The 19013-nt window shown below is 37.0% G+C and overlaps 4 protein-coding genes across 6 annotated transcripts in view; 2 read left to right on the forward strand and 2 right to left on the reverse strand.

Moving 5' to 3' along the window:
- Positions 1–3769: 3769 nt before the first annotated feature.
- On the forward strand, positions 3770–7537 carry LOC108573210 (prolactin-releasing peptide receptor-like; the record flags this gene model as incomplete). Its single annotated transcript, XM_017935600.1, has 3 exons — positions 3770–4684; positions 5150–5396; positions 7339–7537. Coding segments are annotated over 2 exons (1146 nt in total), but the record flags the coding sequence as incomplete, so codon positions are not given.
- A 2242-nt stretch (positions 7538–9779) lies between these two features.
- On the reverse strand, positions 9780–11348 carry LOC108573307 (N-alpha-acetyltransferase 30-like). The gene is made up of 3 exons (XM_017935714.1): positions 10872–11348; positions 10576–10754; positions 9780–10300 (listed from the first exon to the last, which is right to left on the reverse strand). The coding sequence occupies exons 1-3, from the start codon at positions 11155–11157 to the stop codon at positions 9956–9958; spliced, it is 810 nt and encodes a 269-aa protein (XP_017791203.1). The 5' UTR covers positions 11158–11348; the 3' UTR covers positions 9780–9955.
- A 503-nt stretch (positions 11349–11851) lies between these two features.
- LOC108573268 (40S ribosomal protein S8) lies at positions 11852–13776 on the forward strand. Its single transcript, XM_017935667.1, has 5 exons — positions 11852–11910; positions 12370–12500; positions 12867–13118; positions 13201–13330; positions 13610–13776. The coding sequence occupies exons 1-5, from the start codon at positions 11907–11909 to the stop codon at positions 13717–13719; spliced, it is 627 nt and encodes a 208-aa protein (XP_017791156.1). The 5' UTR covers positions 11852–11906; the 3' UTR covers positions 13720–13776.
- A 673-nt stretch (positions 13777–14449) lies between these two features.
- Positions 14450–19013, reverse strand: part of LOC108573263 (protein kinase C-binding protein 1) — a 6122-nt gene continuing 1558 nt past the window's right edge. For 2 of the 3 annotated variants that reach the window (XM_017935659.1, XM_017935661.1), the window contains 6 exons: positions 18312–18788; positions 17893–18211; positions 17638–17818; positions 15550–17550; positions 15186–15478; positions 14450–14578 (listed from right to left, as the gene is read on the reverse strand). In XM_017935659.1, the coding sequence (XP_017791148.1) occupies positions 14450–14578; positions 15186–15478; positions 15550–17550; positions 17638–17818; positions 17893–18211; positions 18312–18742 (3354 nt within the window). In that variant the 5' untranslated portion in view covers positions 18743–18788. Of the gene's footprint in view, positions 14579–15185; positions 15479–15549; positions 17551–17637; positions 17819–17892; positions 18212–18311; positions 18793–19013 lie in introns of all 3 variants that reach the window. The other variant, XM_017935660.1, reaches the window with a different exon arrangement.

Below are 19013 nucleotides of genomic sequence, written 5' to 3' on the forward strand. Positions count from 1 at the left end.
AAAAAGAGAAAAACGTGAACGAAGAATGTTCTTTCATTCGCTTGCTGCTCTTCGTTGCTCTTCACCTGAAACATTGTTCTGTACATAGTATGCATGTGGAACTTCCATGAGAACGCAACTCACGATTATGCGCGAGTGTCTAATGTGCGACGAGTGAAGCTCCAGATTTTATGTTTCAAGCTGCGAGTAAAAAGTACGCCAGCGATGCAAACTTTTTCAGAGTCACAGAATATTATGCAATTGACAGACAATTACACACATACCCTTTTCGTACAATTTGTGCGAGAACGGCTTGCGCGTTGTGTTGTACCGTTACTGTATATGATTCCTAATACAAACAAACATAGGACGAATAATTTTTCTAGCAATGTGTGTACGTATGTTTCCCTATCTCAACGTGTTCCTGCACATTACGACTACACACGGCACATATATACCACGATCATTGTATAGTTTGGGAGATTTATTAAACTCTCCCCGTTGCGTTTCCTCTCCTGATCTAATTCAACCTAACCTAATCTAACTCGTTCCAGTGGGAGGTTCAAATCTACCACACACGCGGAGTTACTTGTTCCTTCGCCACATTTGTCGGTCGAAAATGATCTTGTGCCATTTCCATTCCTTACACACGATCCAATTTTCCACTAGGTAAGTCAACGATTAATGTTCGAGATAGTCTGCTGCTGAACGAAACGGTAAGTATGATTCTTTCAACGGTAGTAACAGAATTTTAACTCTGGAATCATGTCACGAACTGATAGGATCACAGAATGGCTGAGAAGACTGTAAACAAGAAACGCGTGAATAGGGAGATACTAATTGTGATTAATTGATCCTGATAGTTTTACCGCTTCTTCATAACCGGAAGATGCAATTACCGTATTATTGCACAGATATGTTCGAACTCCTTGTGATTGTTCAATAAATTACCGCTAATCTACCAATAATTTAACGCTAAACGATAAGACACAGTACTATAGCAACATTCTACAATCGCCACTTGCACAATTGCGAATGGTAATGATTTATTTAGCAATTGATAATTCGGCTACCCTTATCCTGATCACCGGTCAATTTCGTAAAATAGAAAAGGTACTGAAAAAGGTCGCTAGAAGTACACTGAAAACCTATTGACCACATTTCAGATATCTTATGGGGATATCTAACTAGTAAATAAAGTGTATGGTTTATCGTTCAGTTTCGTTTACGTTAATAAAAGACAAGTTACCTTCAGTAGTGCACTTGATGCTTGGACAATCAGTTAGATTAGGACAGCAATGAAAAGGAAGAAGTATAGCAACTGAACAGAAATAGACAAGGATAGGAGAAGGCGATGTGGTGACACCATCACCATCTTGCGTTTGGATGATTGAACTAACGAGTCTGTATTAGGATTACAAAATGTGCAAGGAGGAATTGTAAACGTGTTTCACAGGCGATAGTATGTCCGCTGTACATAAATTTGTGTGAAAACATGCGTAAAATGATACTTGTAACAAATTCTTTATTATACATTGTATAATTTAGTTATAGCTAGTTTCTTAATAATAATTAGAGCGATCTAAGTAAAAACGAGAAGATAGTTAATTACGAAGAAAGAACATATTTCAATGATAAATTAGGATATAAGATATGTAGTCAGTGTCAGAATGTAACGGCAGAAGATCTCTGGACCAATAGTAGAAATTGTCAAAATTCAGTTGAAGATTTCATATCGGTGACATTTTCATTTAAGCTAATTTTAATTTTAGTTTTCATTTCAAATTTAACACAGTATCAAGCTTTACTAATTACAGGTCCATCTGAGAAAGTCCATTTAACAAATTCTCGTTCTATTATCGTTTGCATAGTGTTCGAAGATCAAACATGTTCAAGAGATTGTACCACATACGATATTTTGATGAAAAGAACTATCTTCGTAAAAGTAAGGTACACTGGGATACGAATAGGGCGTGCATCTCAATTCGCGGGTGGTGAGATCTGCTCAATCGATATTATTTATTACATAATTACTAGTTGCATAAATTATATAACAAATAATAGGAGCGAATAGCTGCGATACTATCGTAGAAGAACATTTTAACCGAAAAATTTGAGTGTTCGATAACACGGCACAGAGGTTACACGTTAAAGAACGGAGAGATGAATATTTCAAAATTGTTCATAACTTGATTAGCGTTGCAAATCCGGTAAAATTCGTTGCAATTGATAATTACAGCTATTGTTAATTTTCTGCCGTTTATTGAAAATTTTCCCCCGTGAGACCGATCAACGATGGTGAAATATTTCGTGGTTATATCGAGAGATGTCACTGTACATGCAACAATACAGTAACGAACGACAAAAGTTTTTACGGGGCGGGGGGGTAAAGAGACGAGAGGATGCGCGGATGATAATACGGACGCCTGCGCGAGAAAACGGCGGCTTGTCTAGTTGGCTTTTGCCAGCAATTTTCCATTTTCAGTTATAGGTGGTGGTAATGGCCGTTCGTCAGTTCGAAAGCGCTTGGTCGTTAAACACGTGAAACGTCACGGCGTTTTCTACGTCCTCCGTCCGTAAAGGGAAGCGTGAAATAAGAAGCAGCATCAAGTTGATTTAGAATTCTTTTAAGAAGAAACAGTTGTTATAAAATTCGTTTCAACGAAGGGGCATGCAACGAGATGAAATGATTTCGAATGAATTTTCGAAGAATCTCAAATACCGTAAACTGATCAACCAAGTTTAGGTGATTCGATCGAACGTTCTGTGCGAAGTGTTTCCAACGTGTTAGTGCGTGCCAGTGATTTCCGAAGTGATACCGAAAGAATATCCCGTCGTCGCGTAGTTGTTGAGATTACGATTTTTTCGTCGAATAAGTTTGTACGATCGATTCGAAACTCGTCGAAAATTTCCATCGATAGTTTTTGTTTTTATTACAAATACTTCTAGTGCTCGTTTGATCGCATTCTGTTGTAACGTGTACAAGCATGTACGTTACTCACGACGCGTACATATAGGTATACTTCTCTAATAAGAGAGTAAGGTGAAAAAAGTGAAGCGCGGCGGGATCGTCAACAGGTGGCCAGAAGGCAAAATCATTTTCATCTCGTTCTCTAGTTGGCTCCTCTCCTGGAAAATCTCTTCACTCGAACCGAGTGATTCCCGTCGAGTGGAAAAAGTTTGTCGTATAGACTGGTGGCACCGATCAGAGAGGACGATTCGTGATCACGCAATACCGTTCTATTTTTGGGGAATGTTTTAAACTCGGTAACCTCGAGAAACACCACCAGATTTCACTATTTTTAAGACAGGTCGTTCAGTTTGTCGTAAACCGGAAGTGGAAGTTTTCCAATGAAACGTACGTATCTCGTCAATAGCAAGGCGTATCTTGAAACGATCTATCATCGGGATATATCATCGTCGCCTTGAGCGAAAAACTTTTCTCGCGTTAAGTTTGTCGCTAATTGCATAAGATTCGAGGAAACGAAGAAAGACAAGAAGAAGAAGAAGAAGAAGAAGTGACGAATAATTATTTCCGACGTTTATTCTATTTTCTATCGTTTCCCGTATCGAGGAAACTTGGAGCAACTTGGTATAGTAATCGCGATAAAAATACGAAACGATGACAATCGAACTATAAAGAATATGTTTTCAGTTACGGGCGAAAGTTGCGTTCGATTGAAAAAAGAAGAGAGAATTTGGAAGAGAACGAAGACCGAGGAAGAAAGGAGATTGAGAAATGGAGGATGCGGAGACGATGACCGAGGAACCATCGTCGAGTAAGGCGGCGACGGAGGCGGCCACAGCGGCGACGGCTTTAGAGAAGGACGTTACGTCGAACGGTGCAGTGCAACTGATATTTTACTTACTTTATGGAAATATTTTTGCGATGGGTTTATTTGGTAACATACTAGTGTGCTTCGTCGTAGCAAGAAGCCGTCAAATGCAGACCGTGACGAATCTGTTCATTACCAATCTAGCATTGAGCGACGTGCTACTTTGCGTCCTGGCGGTTCCGTTCACCCCTCTGTACACGTTCCTCGGCGGTTGGATATTCGGCGAAACACTTTGCCACTTGGTACCGTACGCCCAAGGTGTCAGCGTGTACATCAGCACGTTAACGTTGACGAGCATCGCGATCGACAGATTCATCGTGATCATATATCCGTTCCATCCTCGTATGAAAATCGAGGTTTGCTTAGGCGTGATCCTCGGTATATGGATAATCGCGTTACTTGTCACGTTGCCTTACGGAATTTACATGCACCTTGAGGAGCCGTACACCTATTGCGAGGAACACTGGCCGAACGAACGGTTCCGCAAGGTCTTCAGCTCTGTAACAACGATATTGCAATTCGTCGTGCCGTTTCTCGTGATCGCTTTCTGCTACACCTGCGTCTCGATCAGGCTGAAAGATCAAGCCAGATCGAGACCCGGAAGGAAGACCAGCAAGAGAGAAGAGGCGGACAGAGAGAGAAAGAAACGAACGAACCGAATGCTGATAGCTATGGTCACCGTGTTCGGAATATCCTGGCTACCTCTCAACATCGTCAACGTGATCGACGACTTTTATTCACCGGCGAACGATTGGTCCTATTACAGGCTCTGCTTTTTCTTCACGCACTGCCTAGCTATGAGCAGCACCTGCTACAATCCTTTCCTTTACGCTTGGCTCAACGATAACTTTCGCAAAGAGTTTAAGCAAGTACGTTGTTTCACTTCTTCCCATTCTACTCTACATCTTTCCCCCTACTTTTTTATAATACGTTACACTTGTGCGTAAAACTTTGCTCCCTTCCCTCTACTCTCGCTCGTTCGCCAGATTTGCTTTATTGAATAAACTGAAGCACGCGAGTGAAAAGAATGTCGAGGCGATAATAGAGATTACACTGGAGGCTGTATTATTCAATCGAAAGTTGCGGTTAAGTTCGAAAAGAGAAAAGCTTTTAAGGAAAAGTTGTGTCTCAATTTGCATCGCGAACGTTCCACGATAGACTTTGTACAGCGTAGCGTGTATAATGTATGTAACGTGTATACGGGTACGATACTAGGACGACTTGTCGTCGTTTCCTGTTTCTTTCGATTAACACGCCCGTGTGTGCAATGGTAGACGGTCGATGTAATTAAAACTGTCGTGTATAATTTTCATCTCTTCTGATTTGTTTCGAAGGTGCTGCCGTGTTTCGCGAAAGCAACCAGCACCGGTGGCCGTGATTCAAGGACCGGCGACAGATCGGAGAGAAAAATGAAAGAATCGAACGGAAATAACACCTTCCAAGAATTTTTACTAGCATCGACCGAAACGCGAACAAGAAACGAAAATCCGGCGGGTTGCGAATTGATCGCCCTCGACGCAACCACCAGCAACGTATCGAGAGACTTCGAGATGGAAACTCTCTGATTCGATTATGTTTATCGTGAGTACTTTTTCTTTCTATTCGATACGCACACACACATACCCGTACACATATATAATCCTTCTCGTTCTTCCCCTGTACGAGTGAAATTTCGACCGTCTGCTATAATGCGAACACACGAACACACGATGAAAGAAGAAACGGAGCGAAGAACGATGCAAGCGTAAGGATAACGAAAAGAATATAACACAACCCTGCGTACGTTGTATACCATACGCGTGTAGTGATTTTTCGATGAATTACGGCTTGTTCTTATCGATTAGAGTAATCTACATAGAAGGGTGGTATCCCCCGTCGGGGAACCGATTACGTTATCTATTGGCTGATGGACTGTTGCCGCCATCTCCATTAGACAGCATAGAGAAAATCAGATTGTGTGTGTGTTGTTGCTAATTGCAAATTGCTAATTCCCTCGTTAGCATTTCTACACGAAGCCCCTGATATGTACATACATAACGAGTCGAAAACGAGAAGCATAGAAAAGCTGATGTGTCTCGAATAGATAGGAGAATGACCAATGAAAAGTGATCTTGGTGACAATTAAGAGACGAAGGAGATTGAAACGAAGAGAAATGATCTTGCTGGTTCGTTATCTCGTTGAATAACGTCGATTTCATTTGTCAGCAGGGGAGAAAGAAAGGTTCTCCCGTTCTTCGCTTCGCAACATTTTTACACTTTTTTCTTTCCACGCGAATCAATTTCTCGAAAATCGCCCGTCTAGCTTGTATGCTTTGATAGAACATGATTAAATTCGACGAAACGACACGGCGGGGGTCTCTTGAGGGAGAGAAAAACCGAGGAAGCAAACGGGAAGGAGGTGGTGCACAGGTCGAAGGATTGGCAGTGTGAGAAGCGTGATTTAATAGAAATTCAAAGTGTCCGTCAAACATGAAACGAAGCGTACTCCTTCTTTCTACCTGTTTAAACGGGTCGTTTAAAAAAAAATCCATTCTTTTTTCCTTTCGTGCTTGCTCACTTTCGTTCCCCCGCTTGTTCGAAACTGAGAAGAGAAATTGCTGGAAAATTTCATTAGTTCTGAACTGTAATAAGAGTAGAAATGGAAATAGAAATGCGAGATAGAAAGGAAGGAATATGCATACACATGTAAACACACGTGTATGAGAAATAAATCGAAGATGGTGCGCTAGAGTTGGAGCCGTATATACACGTTTGTTCGTATCGTACGTACGTTTACCATGTTATACAACGTGTAAGTACATTATACCTACGTACGTTTTCAATAGGTTGCCGTGTTACTTCCGCTTCAGGATCGAGGACACTTGCACTTTCTCGCTCTTCGGTAGATATCTACTGTACATACGTACATACAGATGTGTACACACTTTGTTCCTCTGATCGTGATCGCGATCCTACAGCCTCGCGTACCTTTTTCCCCATCGATCATTGTACGTTTCTTTCGGAATTTTTCCAATCTTCCCCCGATCATCTCTCCTTCACTACTTTTCCCATTTAACGGATTAATCAAACTTTCGCTTTCGTTAACCGCTTTTCCGGTCTCTCCTCCGGAACCTTTAGAAGAGCTTTCAAAGTGAAATATGAAACTCGATCCATTATCCCCCCATCATAACAACCACAACCCGAATCGCGCACACCAACTCTTCGCTTATAACAATTCTATCCACGCTCGTGCTATTTCTTCCCTCTACGAAACCTACGTTTCCTCGCTAAATCCAGGTGTTTAAACTTCAAATCGTCTATTTCGATTGGACCGTTACCATCGAGTAAATACAATTCTATACGTAAGTACGCTGTAATACACGTTTCGAGCTCCTCGAGTTTTCGTGATTCGTTTCAACGAGTAAAATTGACACAAGTTTCGATTATGTGTAGAAGAAGAACCGGGTGGAGAAAAGGAGAGGAAGAGAAGAAAGTTGACGAAAGAAATAAACGATTTTCTCTCTTTGTTATCTTTATGTTACAGAAATATGGTCTACGGTTTCCGTATCAAGAAGACGGCCAACTTTTTAACCGAACGTCACGTATGGCACATACACGTACTTACTTATATACATATACAGTAGGTACTATCAACTATACGAATATTTCGAATTAAAATGACCGGTGAACGGAACTTGACGAGCAACACGCATGTGTAGGTATATAAGATATACATATGTATACGCGCACGCAGCATACGAAATTTTATACACGATAATAACACCATGTAAATCTGTGATAAAATGAAGAAAAAAAAAAAAAAGAGTAGAACCGATACTTGAATTTCTTACAAATCTCTTGATGACGGATAGGGAAAAGATAGGTATTCGAGAGTGTTAACGGAACTATGGAACAGAGAAGAACGACGACTTGTGAGAGGATTCAAGGATAGAAATTTTCAAAGGAAAATACCCGCTGAAACTGTTGCTTGTAATAACAATTTTCTACGGATACGCGCGTTTAGAAATTACCTACATATAACGTGTATAGTATACATACACAACGTGCACGTTTCGTGAAAGGGTAAAATAAAAAGAAGAGAGACTTGCTCAACTTATCGCCAATCGGTATACTTTACTTTGATATATACAGGTAATTCCCGCCTTTACAAATTAATCAATTCCTGGCGATTGTTCGTAAATTGGGAATTTGTAAAGGTCGTAAGTGTGACCGAGGCTCGTTCTAACTGATCGTTACGTCATTACATACCGCACAATTCCCCGTACAATTTAAAATAAAAATTCCAATCGAGAAAATTTGTAAAGATAAAAATTCGTAAAGTGAGAACTACCTGTACATTTAAGATTACGAGAACTTCCTCCGCCGCCCACCAATACCTATCATCGATGCCTTACTTCGTGAGTATGTCGCGTGTTGAAAGATACAACATTTTCCTCTAAAAACAGAAAATACCTAATTCAAGACGTAAATTTGAATCGTTGGTTGATCACGCGATACTGGGACTCGAAGCAAGAAATAACGGAGTGAAACAACTATGAAAGAAATTCAGCCTGTTCGTCAAATAGAAATTTAACATAAATCAAGTAAAATATCGGTTGAATTTCAAGGGAATATATATGTAGGTAAATTGCGAGGGTTGGTCAACTGATAAAAGCCTTGATAACAGCCTCGTTTGGATCGACCATTCTCGACGAAAGCGCTCTCTCCCCTTTCGCGCTCGTCTCCGATTACAATTCCGCAATAACTCCTCATTATCCTAGGAAATGATTGCCGGTAATCCGAGTATACGCCTCGTGAGAAACGATGCTTGTCACAGGAGGAAAGACACGCATAGACACATGGGTAAGTTAAGTATGTATTTATACATGGATACTCAGAGAGAGAGAGAGAGAGAGAATAGGGAGAAATAGGAAAGACAACATTATTTCGACAAAGATATTATTCAATTTTCAAAATATAAAGCGATGTTAAGATTGGAAACGATCCCACTTGCGGATAAAAGGAACGCAACAAAAAGATATTAAGATTCCACCCTCTCTTTTCAATGTTATTCCCAAAGTGATGTTCAAGATGCTTTGATGTAAAATACTTTACGTATAGGAAATAATAATAGCTGACTCTAAAAACATTTAGGTACTTTTATTCACATTTTTACACTTTTTTAATAGTTATACTATGATCCGTACATGCCTCGCATTTATTTTATACAAAGGTAGGCAGCGATAAATCTTGCTTGCACTGCGCATTCTTAATCCCATGCAACTTTTACTTTCTTCGAAACATTTTCATTTGCACAATTCTCACTTTGCATACGCATTTACGCTCAACGTTATATGTATAGGCGTATACGTACGTACATACATACATGAAACACATACACGCACGTATTTACGTATACGCACATTTTCCTTACTACGTACTTTACAATGCTCAATCGGATATATTTCACCATTGAGGAAATCGGTATCCGAGGAACTTTGCATCTGATATCGTATATTAAATCGATGCTCACGCGGTAAAAGAATCGACGATATCCACGATTCGATAAAGACAATTTTGTCGTACCGTAAATTCATTATGATAAGTAAACTTTTTAACCAAGTCCATTTCTACATATGTATCGTAATTATAAACTCGCAAATCACTTTCTGTTCATATATCGCGTATTCTCGAATAGCTTGTGATAGAAGGCATAGAACAACCGTTTAACAAACATACTTACACACTGATTATTCTCACCGCACATTGTTTTCTTTCTTCTCACTTCTCATCATTTTTTTTTTATCACCCATTTTACTTTACTTTTTACATTTTATCTTTTTCTTAAGCTACGTACAATCGTATTCTATCCCAACGAACGTTAATACCAAAGAGAATGCCTCACTCGGACAATTAACGATCGACTATCCTTTTATCAACGGTTCAACTGCATCGTAACAGGCAAGTTAATAATTAAACGTAACGTTCAATCACATCCGTTATGCAATGTAATTTGCAACATTGTTTTTCTTGCTTCGAGTGAAAAATTTTGTGCGCGTACAATAGGTTATCTCATTGGCGTCTTAACATTGTATGTTTCTGGACATTATTGAACATTTACGTCGTTATATCTCTTCCTCGTTAGAATTCATTTCATCTCTTTATTCACGCGAATACATAAGTGAATTTGATCTAAGCCATAGTTTCAACCGAAGAGCATCCACACCGTTCAAATAATACCGAAATAATCGTTTATCGCGCACAAAACCAAGGTTCTCGTACAACCGTAGCGCCGGTCGATTGGTAATTTCTGTTTCCAAAACTACTTCGTCCGCACGATCTTCCATCATAGCCAATATCGCTCTCCTTACTAAATTTGATCCGATCTTCCGTTTTCGATATTTCACATCGACAGCTAACATCGCAATGTATCCACGCCTTATCACCTTTCTGTGGACATCCAGTTTGCAGACAATAGCACCGACACACTCAACGCCATGCATCGCCTTGACCAACAAAAAGCAAGAGTTTTCTGTTAATTCTAAGTCTGCAAAACAAACGAATCCAACCAAAGCTGGCTAATGGTTCTTTCCCTTCCTCAATACATCCTAATACCATATTCAACATTTCATCCCCTAATTCGGCTAATTTTACTAATGTACCATGGCACTCTATAATATATAGGAATAATCATGCGAAGATCATATTGAAATTACGAAATTAATATATCTCTACCTAACCTAACCTTCCATATACTTGGTAGTGCTGCAAATGTACGTACCAGGAAGCATAATTTTGGCCAGTTATAAATGAAATATCTATATGTATAAATAGAATATGGTTCACTTAGATCCTTTTGTATTAATTTCATAATATCAGGCATTTGCAGTTCGCTTGAATAACTAACGTATTGGATGTTGTAATCTTGAGTTTCCAAAGAATCCAATGTTTCTGCTGTACCTAAATATATGCAAGGAACAAATATAGTATAACCAAATGTGCCATCTTTAAATTGCTTAGATCTTTAAGTGAACCAATATTTCAGGGAGAAAGTAGTTGAAGATGAATTTCTCGTACCGTGTTCATTTAACTGACTAGTTTCCATAGTTTCAGATTGTGGAAAATTAGCCGTACTGGTAATTCTCTCAGGAGAATTACAAATACCGTTCACTCTAGATATGCCACTTGTATGTGCTTCTCCATACGTTTCAGTTGTTTCCAAACAAAGTCGAGATTTAATGTCTAAAGTATCGATGTCTGTCAAAGAGTTTTCATTCTTTTCTTCTGTGCTACTACTTTCTTCACCCTCTGATTCATTTCCATCTGTAACACTCTCTGTTTCCTTCACTTTTTCCATTTCCATATTTTTCAATTTTTCTATCTTCTAAATATCCAAACTTTTCTTCTTAAGGTACAATTTTATAGAAAAAAGTTTAAAAATAACAATTTTTTTATTAATTTTCACACAGTGTCCTTTTGTGGCATTACAGCTTTTAAATGTCGCATTGGTCCTTCAGTCGAATTTTCATAATTACGATGCATTAAACAACTTTCTGCTGTTAGTTATACCTTAAAATACGGAAATCCGACATATACCTTCGAACGGCGGACACCATATTGAATTTTCTGCAATCACTGATTCTCAGGACAAACATAAACAATGATATTGCAAGAAGCAATCGTATCGCAGTAACCCTATATCATAATATCCCTCTATCATATTTTCTATTTTTAATCAAATTCAATTCAGAATTTAATTAAATTCCGTTAAGAAAATTCATGTATAAAATTAAAATATATCGACCATGTTTGTAAAACTCTGCTCTAAATTTCCATTGTAATTGATATATATTCAAATCGACAGTTATTTGTAAATATATGTAGAAATATTCTTAGAATTCATTAAATTAGAAATAATGCGATTAAGCAATGTAGTAAAACGGTAAAAGAAGTAATGTTGATTTCGTTTTTTTAGTATGTACATAAGTACTAGATATGCAGCGTTTTCTGTAATTTAGATCAGAGGGCGCATACGTTTGTAGACAGTACCGGAAGCAGAGAGAAGCCTTACTAGTATTACGGAGGTTTCAGGTTCTTTTGGATTGAGGCACCATGGGTGAGTTGTTTGATTTAATGTGAATTTTCTTGTTATCGTTTTGAATCGACATTTTTTCTTTAAAATTTGTTAATTAACAATTATCAATCACTCGTAAATATATTAATTTTCTATACTTGGATAAATATTATTTCGATAAATACAGCTTAAAGACTTGAAAATCGATGTATTGGCGGCTTTAGCGTTTCATCATTTTGACATAAAACTTTTGTTCCTAGTTACATTCATTCTTGTTCATATTGTACATTTAATGCGAATTCATTGATTCAATACTTATTATCTAAAATATACGGTACGAAATGCATATAGAACTGTTCCTTTGTTGTATACAAATGAAGATGCACGATACTTTGTTGTCGATAACTAGCACATTTTTCATTTATTTTTGTTCCTTTTCTTTCTTTCCACTAAAGTTTCATCGTTTTATCGTGATAAGTGAAAAATACTAACCTATTGCAGGTATCTCTCGTGACCATTGGCATAAGAGACGAGCGACCGGTGGTAAAAGGAAACCTATTCGTAAAAAGAGGAAGTTTGAGTTAGGACGTCCAGCTGCAAATACAAAACTTGGAACTCAACGTATTCATACGGTATTATATAATGTTTTATATAAAAATATTAACACATGTTTATTTTTCACCATGAAAAAATGACAATTGCAGTTTTGAAGAAAGTATAATGAAAGGTTTTCCTGCAAATGTTAGTACTTAATTATTTCAAAATTGTAAACAACTAGAACTTACATGATTATTACTCTGCAAAGACAAATAATCTTTCTTTCTGGAAATTATATAGTACCATTTGAACATAAAATGATGATTACCTTTACCTACTCTGAATATTGTGTTGACATATTCATCTCACAGCGTACTGAGTAAAATTATATTTTGTACTACATTCGTTTGTTATGAAACAATCAAACTTCATGGATTGTTTTGTGTTGTTATATAAACCAGGTGCGTACAAGAGGTGGCAATAAGAAATATAGAGCTCTTCGTCTGGATACAGGAAATTTTTCATGGGGTTCTGAATGCACAACAAGGAAAACACGTATTATCGATGTAGTTTATAATGCATCAAACAATGAATTGGTGAGAACTAAAACACTGGTAAAGAATGCAGTTGTCACAATTGATGCAACACCTTTCAGACAATGGTATGAAAGCCATTATGTTTTACCACTGGGTCGTAAACGAGGTGCTAAATTGGTAAAGAATTAGATAATTTTTTTAATCTTTTTGTATCTCAATAATTAAACGATCTAACGAACAAATCAACAATCGTGTATAGACTGAAGCTGAGGAAGAAGTTTTAAACAAAAAACGTTCGAAGAAAGTAGAAGCTAAGTACAAAGCAAGACAACGATTCGCAAAAGTCGAACCTGCTTTAGAAGAACAGTTTGCAACAGGACGTGTTCTTGGTAACCGACGGCTCTTTTATAACGAATACGTTAATTTTGTAACATACATTACATACTATCATAATTCACTGTTTATTTCGCCAGTACAATTTTACGAGTTTGAATTATCATATACTATATGATGCAAGGATGTAACTAAGATGTATAATGTATTTATTGGTTGTTCTGCGTGTTTTATAACTTATACATTTTTTAAACGGAATAACAATGGATCATAGTAGTATGTTTAAATTTTTTATGAGTTTTCTAATTCTTTCTAAGTTCAAATTTAAATTTCAGCTTGTATAGCAAGTAGGCCTGGACAGTGCGGTCGAGCGGACGGTTATATACTTGAAGGAAAGGAACTTGAATTTTATATGAGAAAGATTAAGAACAAGAAAGCTAAATAAACATGTAGCTACAACAAGGAAATAAAGCAATCTGTACGAAAAAAGAAACTGACTACAACTTCATAAATAATAATGAATAGCTAGTATATTCCTTGCACATTTTTAAATTCCTAATAAAATAACTAATTGCTAAATAAAGTACATTCACTTTATAGTGGATACAATACATATATACTTTCACATGCAAATGGGCGAACGTATAGTTTTGTACGTAAATAAATAAAAAGAAGTCCGTTTATAGCCATATAAAAACATTCACTTGTTTGAACTACTACTATATAAGTGGTAAATACCTACCATATACATATATTTCTTTAAAAAACAAAGTACAAGAATAACACTTTTCTCCTCCAAAAAGAAGGATGGATACCTATTTGAATATATTACAAAACATTTTTTTTAGCATGATATTCGTTGATATATAATGTATAGTAAATTATCATGTTCAACCATTATATAAGCATATTCTGATTGTTATCTGTATTATATTATTTGCATTTATTTTATTTTTTACAGAGAAATTATCGATAATTCTTCGTGCTCGTGTAAAGTGAAGTGTAAACGTTTTCTTGTTTTCCCTTCACTTTTTAAATATGTTTTAATCTTTTTTTCATATAGTGAAAGTAGATTAAACAATCTCTCTCTCTGACATAGGCGCGTGTGTGCGCGCGCACACACAATACCTATCTCTATTTATTTTGGTAAAAATTTTTCTACTCAAAATGATAAACTATGACGAGTTTCCATTATCTTCGTTTTTAGAACAAGACAAGGATAGAGGTGCCGATATCTCCTTCAGTTTACCACAAGATAACGCATATACCCTGTCAGTAGGGCTGTTTACTTTGGTATTATGATTCTGAAAAATATAGAGGACATTGTTGGAGCATCGCATTAAAGTATCAAGAAATAATTCACATTTACATAATTGTGAATTTTTCTGCCATTTAATTATCGAAATAATAATTAATAAAGGCAGCATGAAGGGTCCAATAGCATATTCAGTGTAAGTTGAAACTTTAAAGTTTAATCTTAATCTTTAAGTTTAATCTTAATTAAAATAAAATACCTAACTTATAGGTATATTTAAGATATATCAAATAACACGTACATATTAAAATGAAATTGGTTGTTTTCATGTAAAGTAATAATTATTGGAGCAGGCATTACTCCTGGAATACAAGTTCTTTATTTTATTGTGTTATCTGTATTTTTACATTACAAAAAATGTATGTATAAAGTACCGTTTTGTTTTAACGCTGTAACGCTAATAACACTTACATGTAAACGCAAAACGCGAAGAGCCATGGAATAAAAATGTAACGATATTACTAAAACTTAGACGATAAATATTTATAATTAATTAAACTTCTCGCTTCGATTTCAGGGACTTACACCGATGTGCTCTAGGCCCTCCATATGTTTGACGTCACATGCTGTGTATTTATCATAAGTCTGGGCATCACCTGCTGTTGACTCGAATTCGCAGTGGAACTGGTAACAATAGTAGTGAACGATGGTTTTTGAGCGCATGTCCTCATGTGCATTGGCCAATGTGATTGTTGGCAAGGATAATCACAATACGCTGTATTCCAACAGCAATAAAACAATGCTTCCCGACCGCACATTGCGCACCACTGTTTACGTTTGATCTCTTCGACACACCGTACTTTTTCTTCTTCGGCTTCCCTACGAGTTTCTTCTATAGCGCGTAATCGTTCAGCTTCTAAACTTGCCTTCATTTCTCTTAATATTCTGTCTGAAATAGAAAATATCCAATACTAGAAGAACATAATAGAATTGTTTTTAGTTTGTGCGAGTAGGACGTACCAGTGTTGTGTTTCAGTTCGGCTAATTGTTGTTGATGTTGCCATCTCATACGTTCTATTTGTAATCGTAAAAAATGAACGGTTACTTGATGATTTTCGGACATGGCGCCGCCGCCGCCACCACCACCGCCACCACCGCCGCTTTCGCAATTTTGAGTCTCTTGCGCTGCTTCCTTATATGCTTCTTCCATCAATCGAGCCATTTTTCTGGCTAAATCTTGAGCACCGTGGTACAAACGGGCACTAATCGGCCCTGCTTCTGGTGGCAGCATTTGATATTCGGCACAATTTTCAACCTGATGTGCTGAGATATGAACCATTGAATCGATCGAATTGGATAGTGCGCTAGTTGATGAGCGTGGAATTAATTGCGGACAATCACGAGCTTTATTGGGAAACGATTTTTTTGCTTTACTTTCCTTCGTTTGATAAGATGTTTGTGGCGGCGTATCTCTTGAAGCCTTCTGAATTATCGAAACATCGTTTCTTTTTTCCTTCTCGCCGATTAAATTACCGGTAGACTTTTTCATGGTGCTAGACGTACCATCGTTTAAACCAGCAACTAACATGCCAGACTGATCTTTTGCATTTTTTCCATGAGTATCATTGACATCAACGTCTACTTCGACTTGTGTCTTATTGACAGACGTTGAAATCATCGGTGCTTTTAAATTATCATCATTGCTACTTTTAGAGTTGCAATCCTTGAATGACGTTGAATCCTTCTCTTTAATCGAGATCGTCGATTCTATCGTGTTCGATTTCTGATTTTGTTCGATTGTAATAAACTTTAAAGCTTTTTCGGCGTTCAGTTTATCAACTATTCTAGTTTTCGGTTTATAAACAGTCGCTACGCTTTCAGTAGTTTTTAAACTATTCTCTTGCGAATTTAACGAATTTTTACTGACATCCCCTTTATTTTGAACATTAACTTTCAAGAGAGATTCCTTTTTGGCCATTTCAGTGTTATTTACCGCGTGCTTCTTCGAAGACGTTACTGCTTGCCTTGATAAATTTCCCAAAGATTTTGTATTATCGTTCACTGCTATTTCAGAGTTGTTATTTTTTTCCACTTTGGGCGTATTACTTTCATTGTTTACATGATTCGCATTAGTTTTACTTGTACTTGGCTTTGTATTTTCTTTCATTACCGTCTCCAACTTCGCCGAGACATTTTTATCGGCTTGTATGTACTCTTTACTCTCCTTTTCCATTGATTGATTGGAACTGACACCTGTAACCGCGGCCGTTTCGATTTTTGGAAGTTTATCAGCTTCCTGTACTAGTTTAGATGGTGATTTAGTACTTTCAGTTTTGTTAGCCTCGGTTAAAGTCACAGCATTAAAGTCATTTGATATTTTATTCTCCGTATCGGAATTGTTGTCTGCTTTCTCTGAATCGCTTTGTGACTTACTTTTAACGTGTAATCGCTTTTTGAAAGATGGTTTCTTCTTGGGAACCGAAAGTTGCGAAGACACGCAGTTATTAGAGTGAAGGGGATCATAATTTGGTAACATTAATTTTATTTGCGTCGGATCATGCGGATTGTATTGCACTTTAGGAGGAGCAAATTTAAATTGTCCAAATACAAGCTCAAGCTTTCGACAATGACGAGTAATTTCCTTAACACATTCTTCCATATCCAATCTTCTTTTTCGTGGTAATGGAACAGGTGGATCTTCCGAATATAGATACAAGTCTCGTGGTGAAACCCATGCTCGATCATGTTCACCAAAAAAACGTACATCTACGAAGCCTTGAGAGTTCATTCGAGGCATAGCTTTTGCAGGCCAGAATGGAAAGCCTTTCAGTTTAGCCCACACAAGCGGATGAGGACGACGACACGGTTCGATAAACCATGCTGGCTGTGGCCTTGGTAAGTTCCTTCCATGTGCGTAACAGTCAGGACATGCTTCGATTTCTGATACTTCTTGGCGTGCCAGTTTAATCATCTGCTTCGCAGCATTCGTCAACTTAGATGTATCAGTGTATACACCACCACCTATACGATTCGAATCAAGTCAATTAATGTTACCACCACTTTTCTAAATTAATTATCTGATATAAAATACAAGGTATGTGCACGTACATGTGTTAAATACAATACAGTTATGTTGTACCCATTTAGCATCGGCCATGAACGCGTCCGTACTACCGTACAGTTTAGATCGAACATTTGATTCCAAAAGGCTCAAATCCATTGGCTTCACCACGTAGTCGAGATAATTTGGAGCCTCGGAAAGTTCCACCGGTTTCCAAAATGGTTCTGACTGCGACACAAATATTTAAACTCGATTTGACTAGAATAATGGAACGTAAACGTGAATAAGAAGCTGATACGTACACCAGGATACTCTCTCATTCTCTCCACTACATGTTTCAATAATAAGCATAACTGATCAACGGATAATTGTGCCATAGCTGTGGAGCGTGTTTCTGCATTTTCTGCACGTAAAATCGATGCACATTCTCCGCATATCCAATTTTGGATAGTCGATTGCTGCATTCCTATACATTTCCGATGCCATGACCTAGGACAAGCGCTGCATTGTGCTTCCACAGATTCTTTGTGACATCGCCAACAAAATCTATCGCTCGTGTTCTTTTTCTTTCGTTTACTTCTGGAATTAGTTTCTTCTAAAAGCAATTCTGCCTCTTGAGTACTAAAACAGTGAATTTAGTTTCTTAATTGATTAAAGTTATTTTATTAAGTTATTTGCCTGCTTATGTCAATAAATGAAAATAAATATTGTCTATACTTACACAAAACTTCGCCGTGTCCTTTTTAAACTATTTCCAATTTTAACTGCAGTTTCTTTTGCATTCTCATTTTTATTAGCCTTGGAATCATTCTCAAAATCAGATGAAGTTACATTCAGACTTTCTGTATCCTGTACATGTTCTATTTTATTTATGTTACATTTCTCTTCTTTCTTATTGTTCTCCAAAATAATCACATCCTCCTCATTTTCATTTTTCTTTTGATCACAACTTTTGACATGCAATTCCTCATTAGCATTATCTTCTGTATCTGTAGTTACAATTTTACTTCCTTCCTTGTTAACAGTATTAATGGAATTATGTTCATCTTGAACATTTGATAACTGTGAATATTCCTTTTGTGATTTGGATATAACTGGACTTTGTGGGTTTGAAGAACTTGTAGAACTTTTTCGGGTTTCTACTGATGCCATTTTGAGTCATTGCATGCATTTAGTTGAATGTATAATTATTTAAATGCTACCTTCAAAACAAGAACATTAGAAATTTTATAGTAGCTGTTAAAGTACTTGTAAATTAAAAAAAAAATTCTCATTAGAACTGGCTTTTTCAGGTACATCTGTGTATTTTAACCACTTAATTGAGTGTAATGTATAATACTAAATAAGTACTGAATAACAATTCAATATTTAATGAACAAATTGAAATAATTTTTATAAAAAAATGAAACAAGAGAATTCCAAA

The sequence above is a fragment of the Habropoda laboriosa genome, unplaced genomic scaffold (genome assembly GCF_001263275.1).
Source record: "Habropoda laboriosa isolate 0110345459 unplaced genomic scaffold, ASM126327v1 scaffold134, whole genome shotgun sequence".
NCBI classification, from domain to species: Eukaryota; Metazoa; Arthropoda; class Insecta; order Hymenoptera; family Apidae; genus Habropoda; species Habropoda laboriosa.

Bases quoted from the DNA above. Each gene is read 5' to 3' on its own strand.
- LOC108573268 (XM_017935667.1), top strand. The intron at 12,501-12,866 runs GTATTATATAAT...TATATAAACCAG, and splicing joins GAACTCAACGTATTCATACG to GTGCGTACAAGAGGTGGCAA. The intron at 13,331-13,609 runs GTAACCGACGGC...TTTAAATTTCAG, and splicing joins TGCAACAGGACGTGTTCTTG to CTTGTATAGCAAGTAGGCCT.
- LOC108573307 (XM_017935714.1), bottom strand. From the start codon at position 11,157: ATGGAAATGGAAAAAGTGAAGGAAACAGAGAGTGTTACAGATGGAAAT. The intron at 10,755-10,871 runs GTACGAGAAATT...GCATATATTTAG, and splicing joins TAGTCAGTTAAATGAACACG to GTACAGCAGAAACATTGGAT. The intron at 10,301-10,575 runs GTACGTACATTT...TTGTTGGTCAAG, and splicing joins GGCCAAAATTATGCTTCCTG to GCGATGCATGGCGTTGAGTG.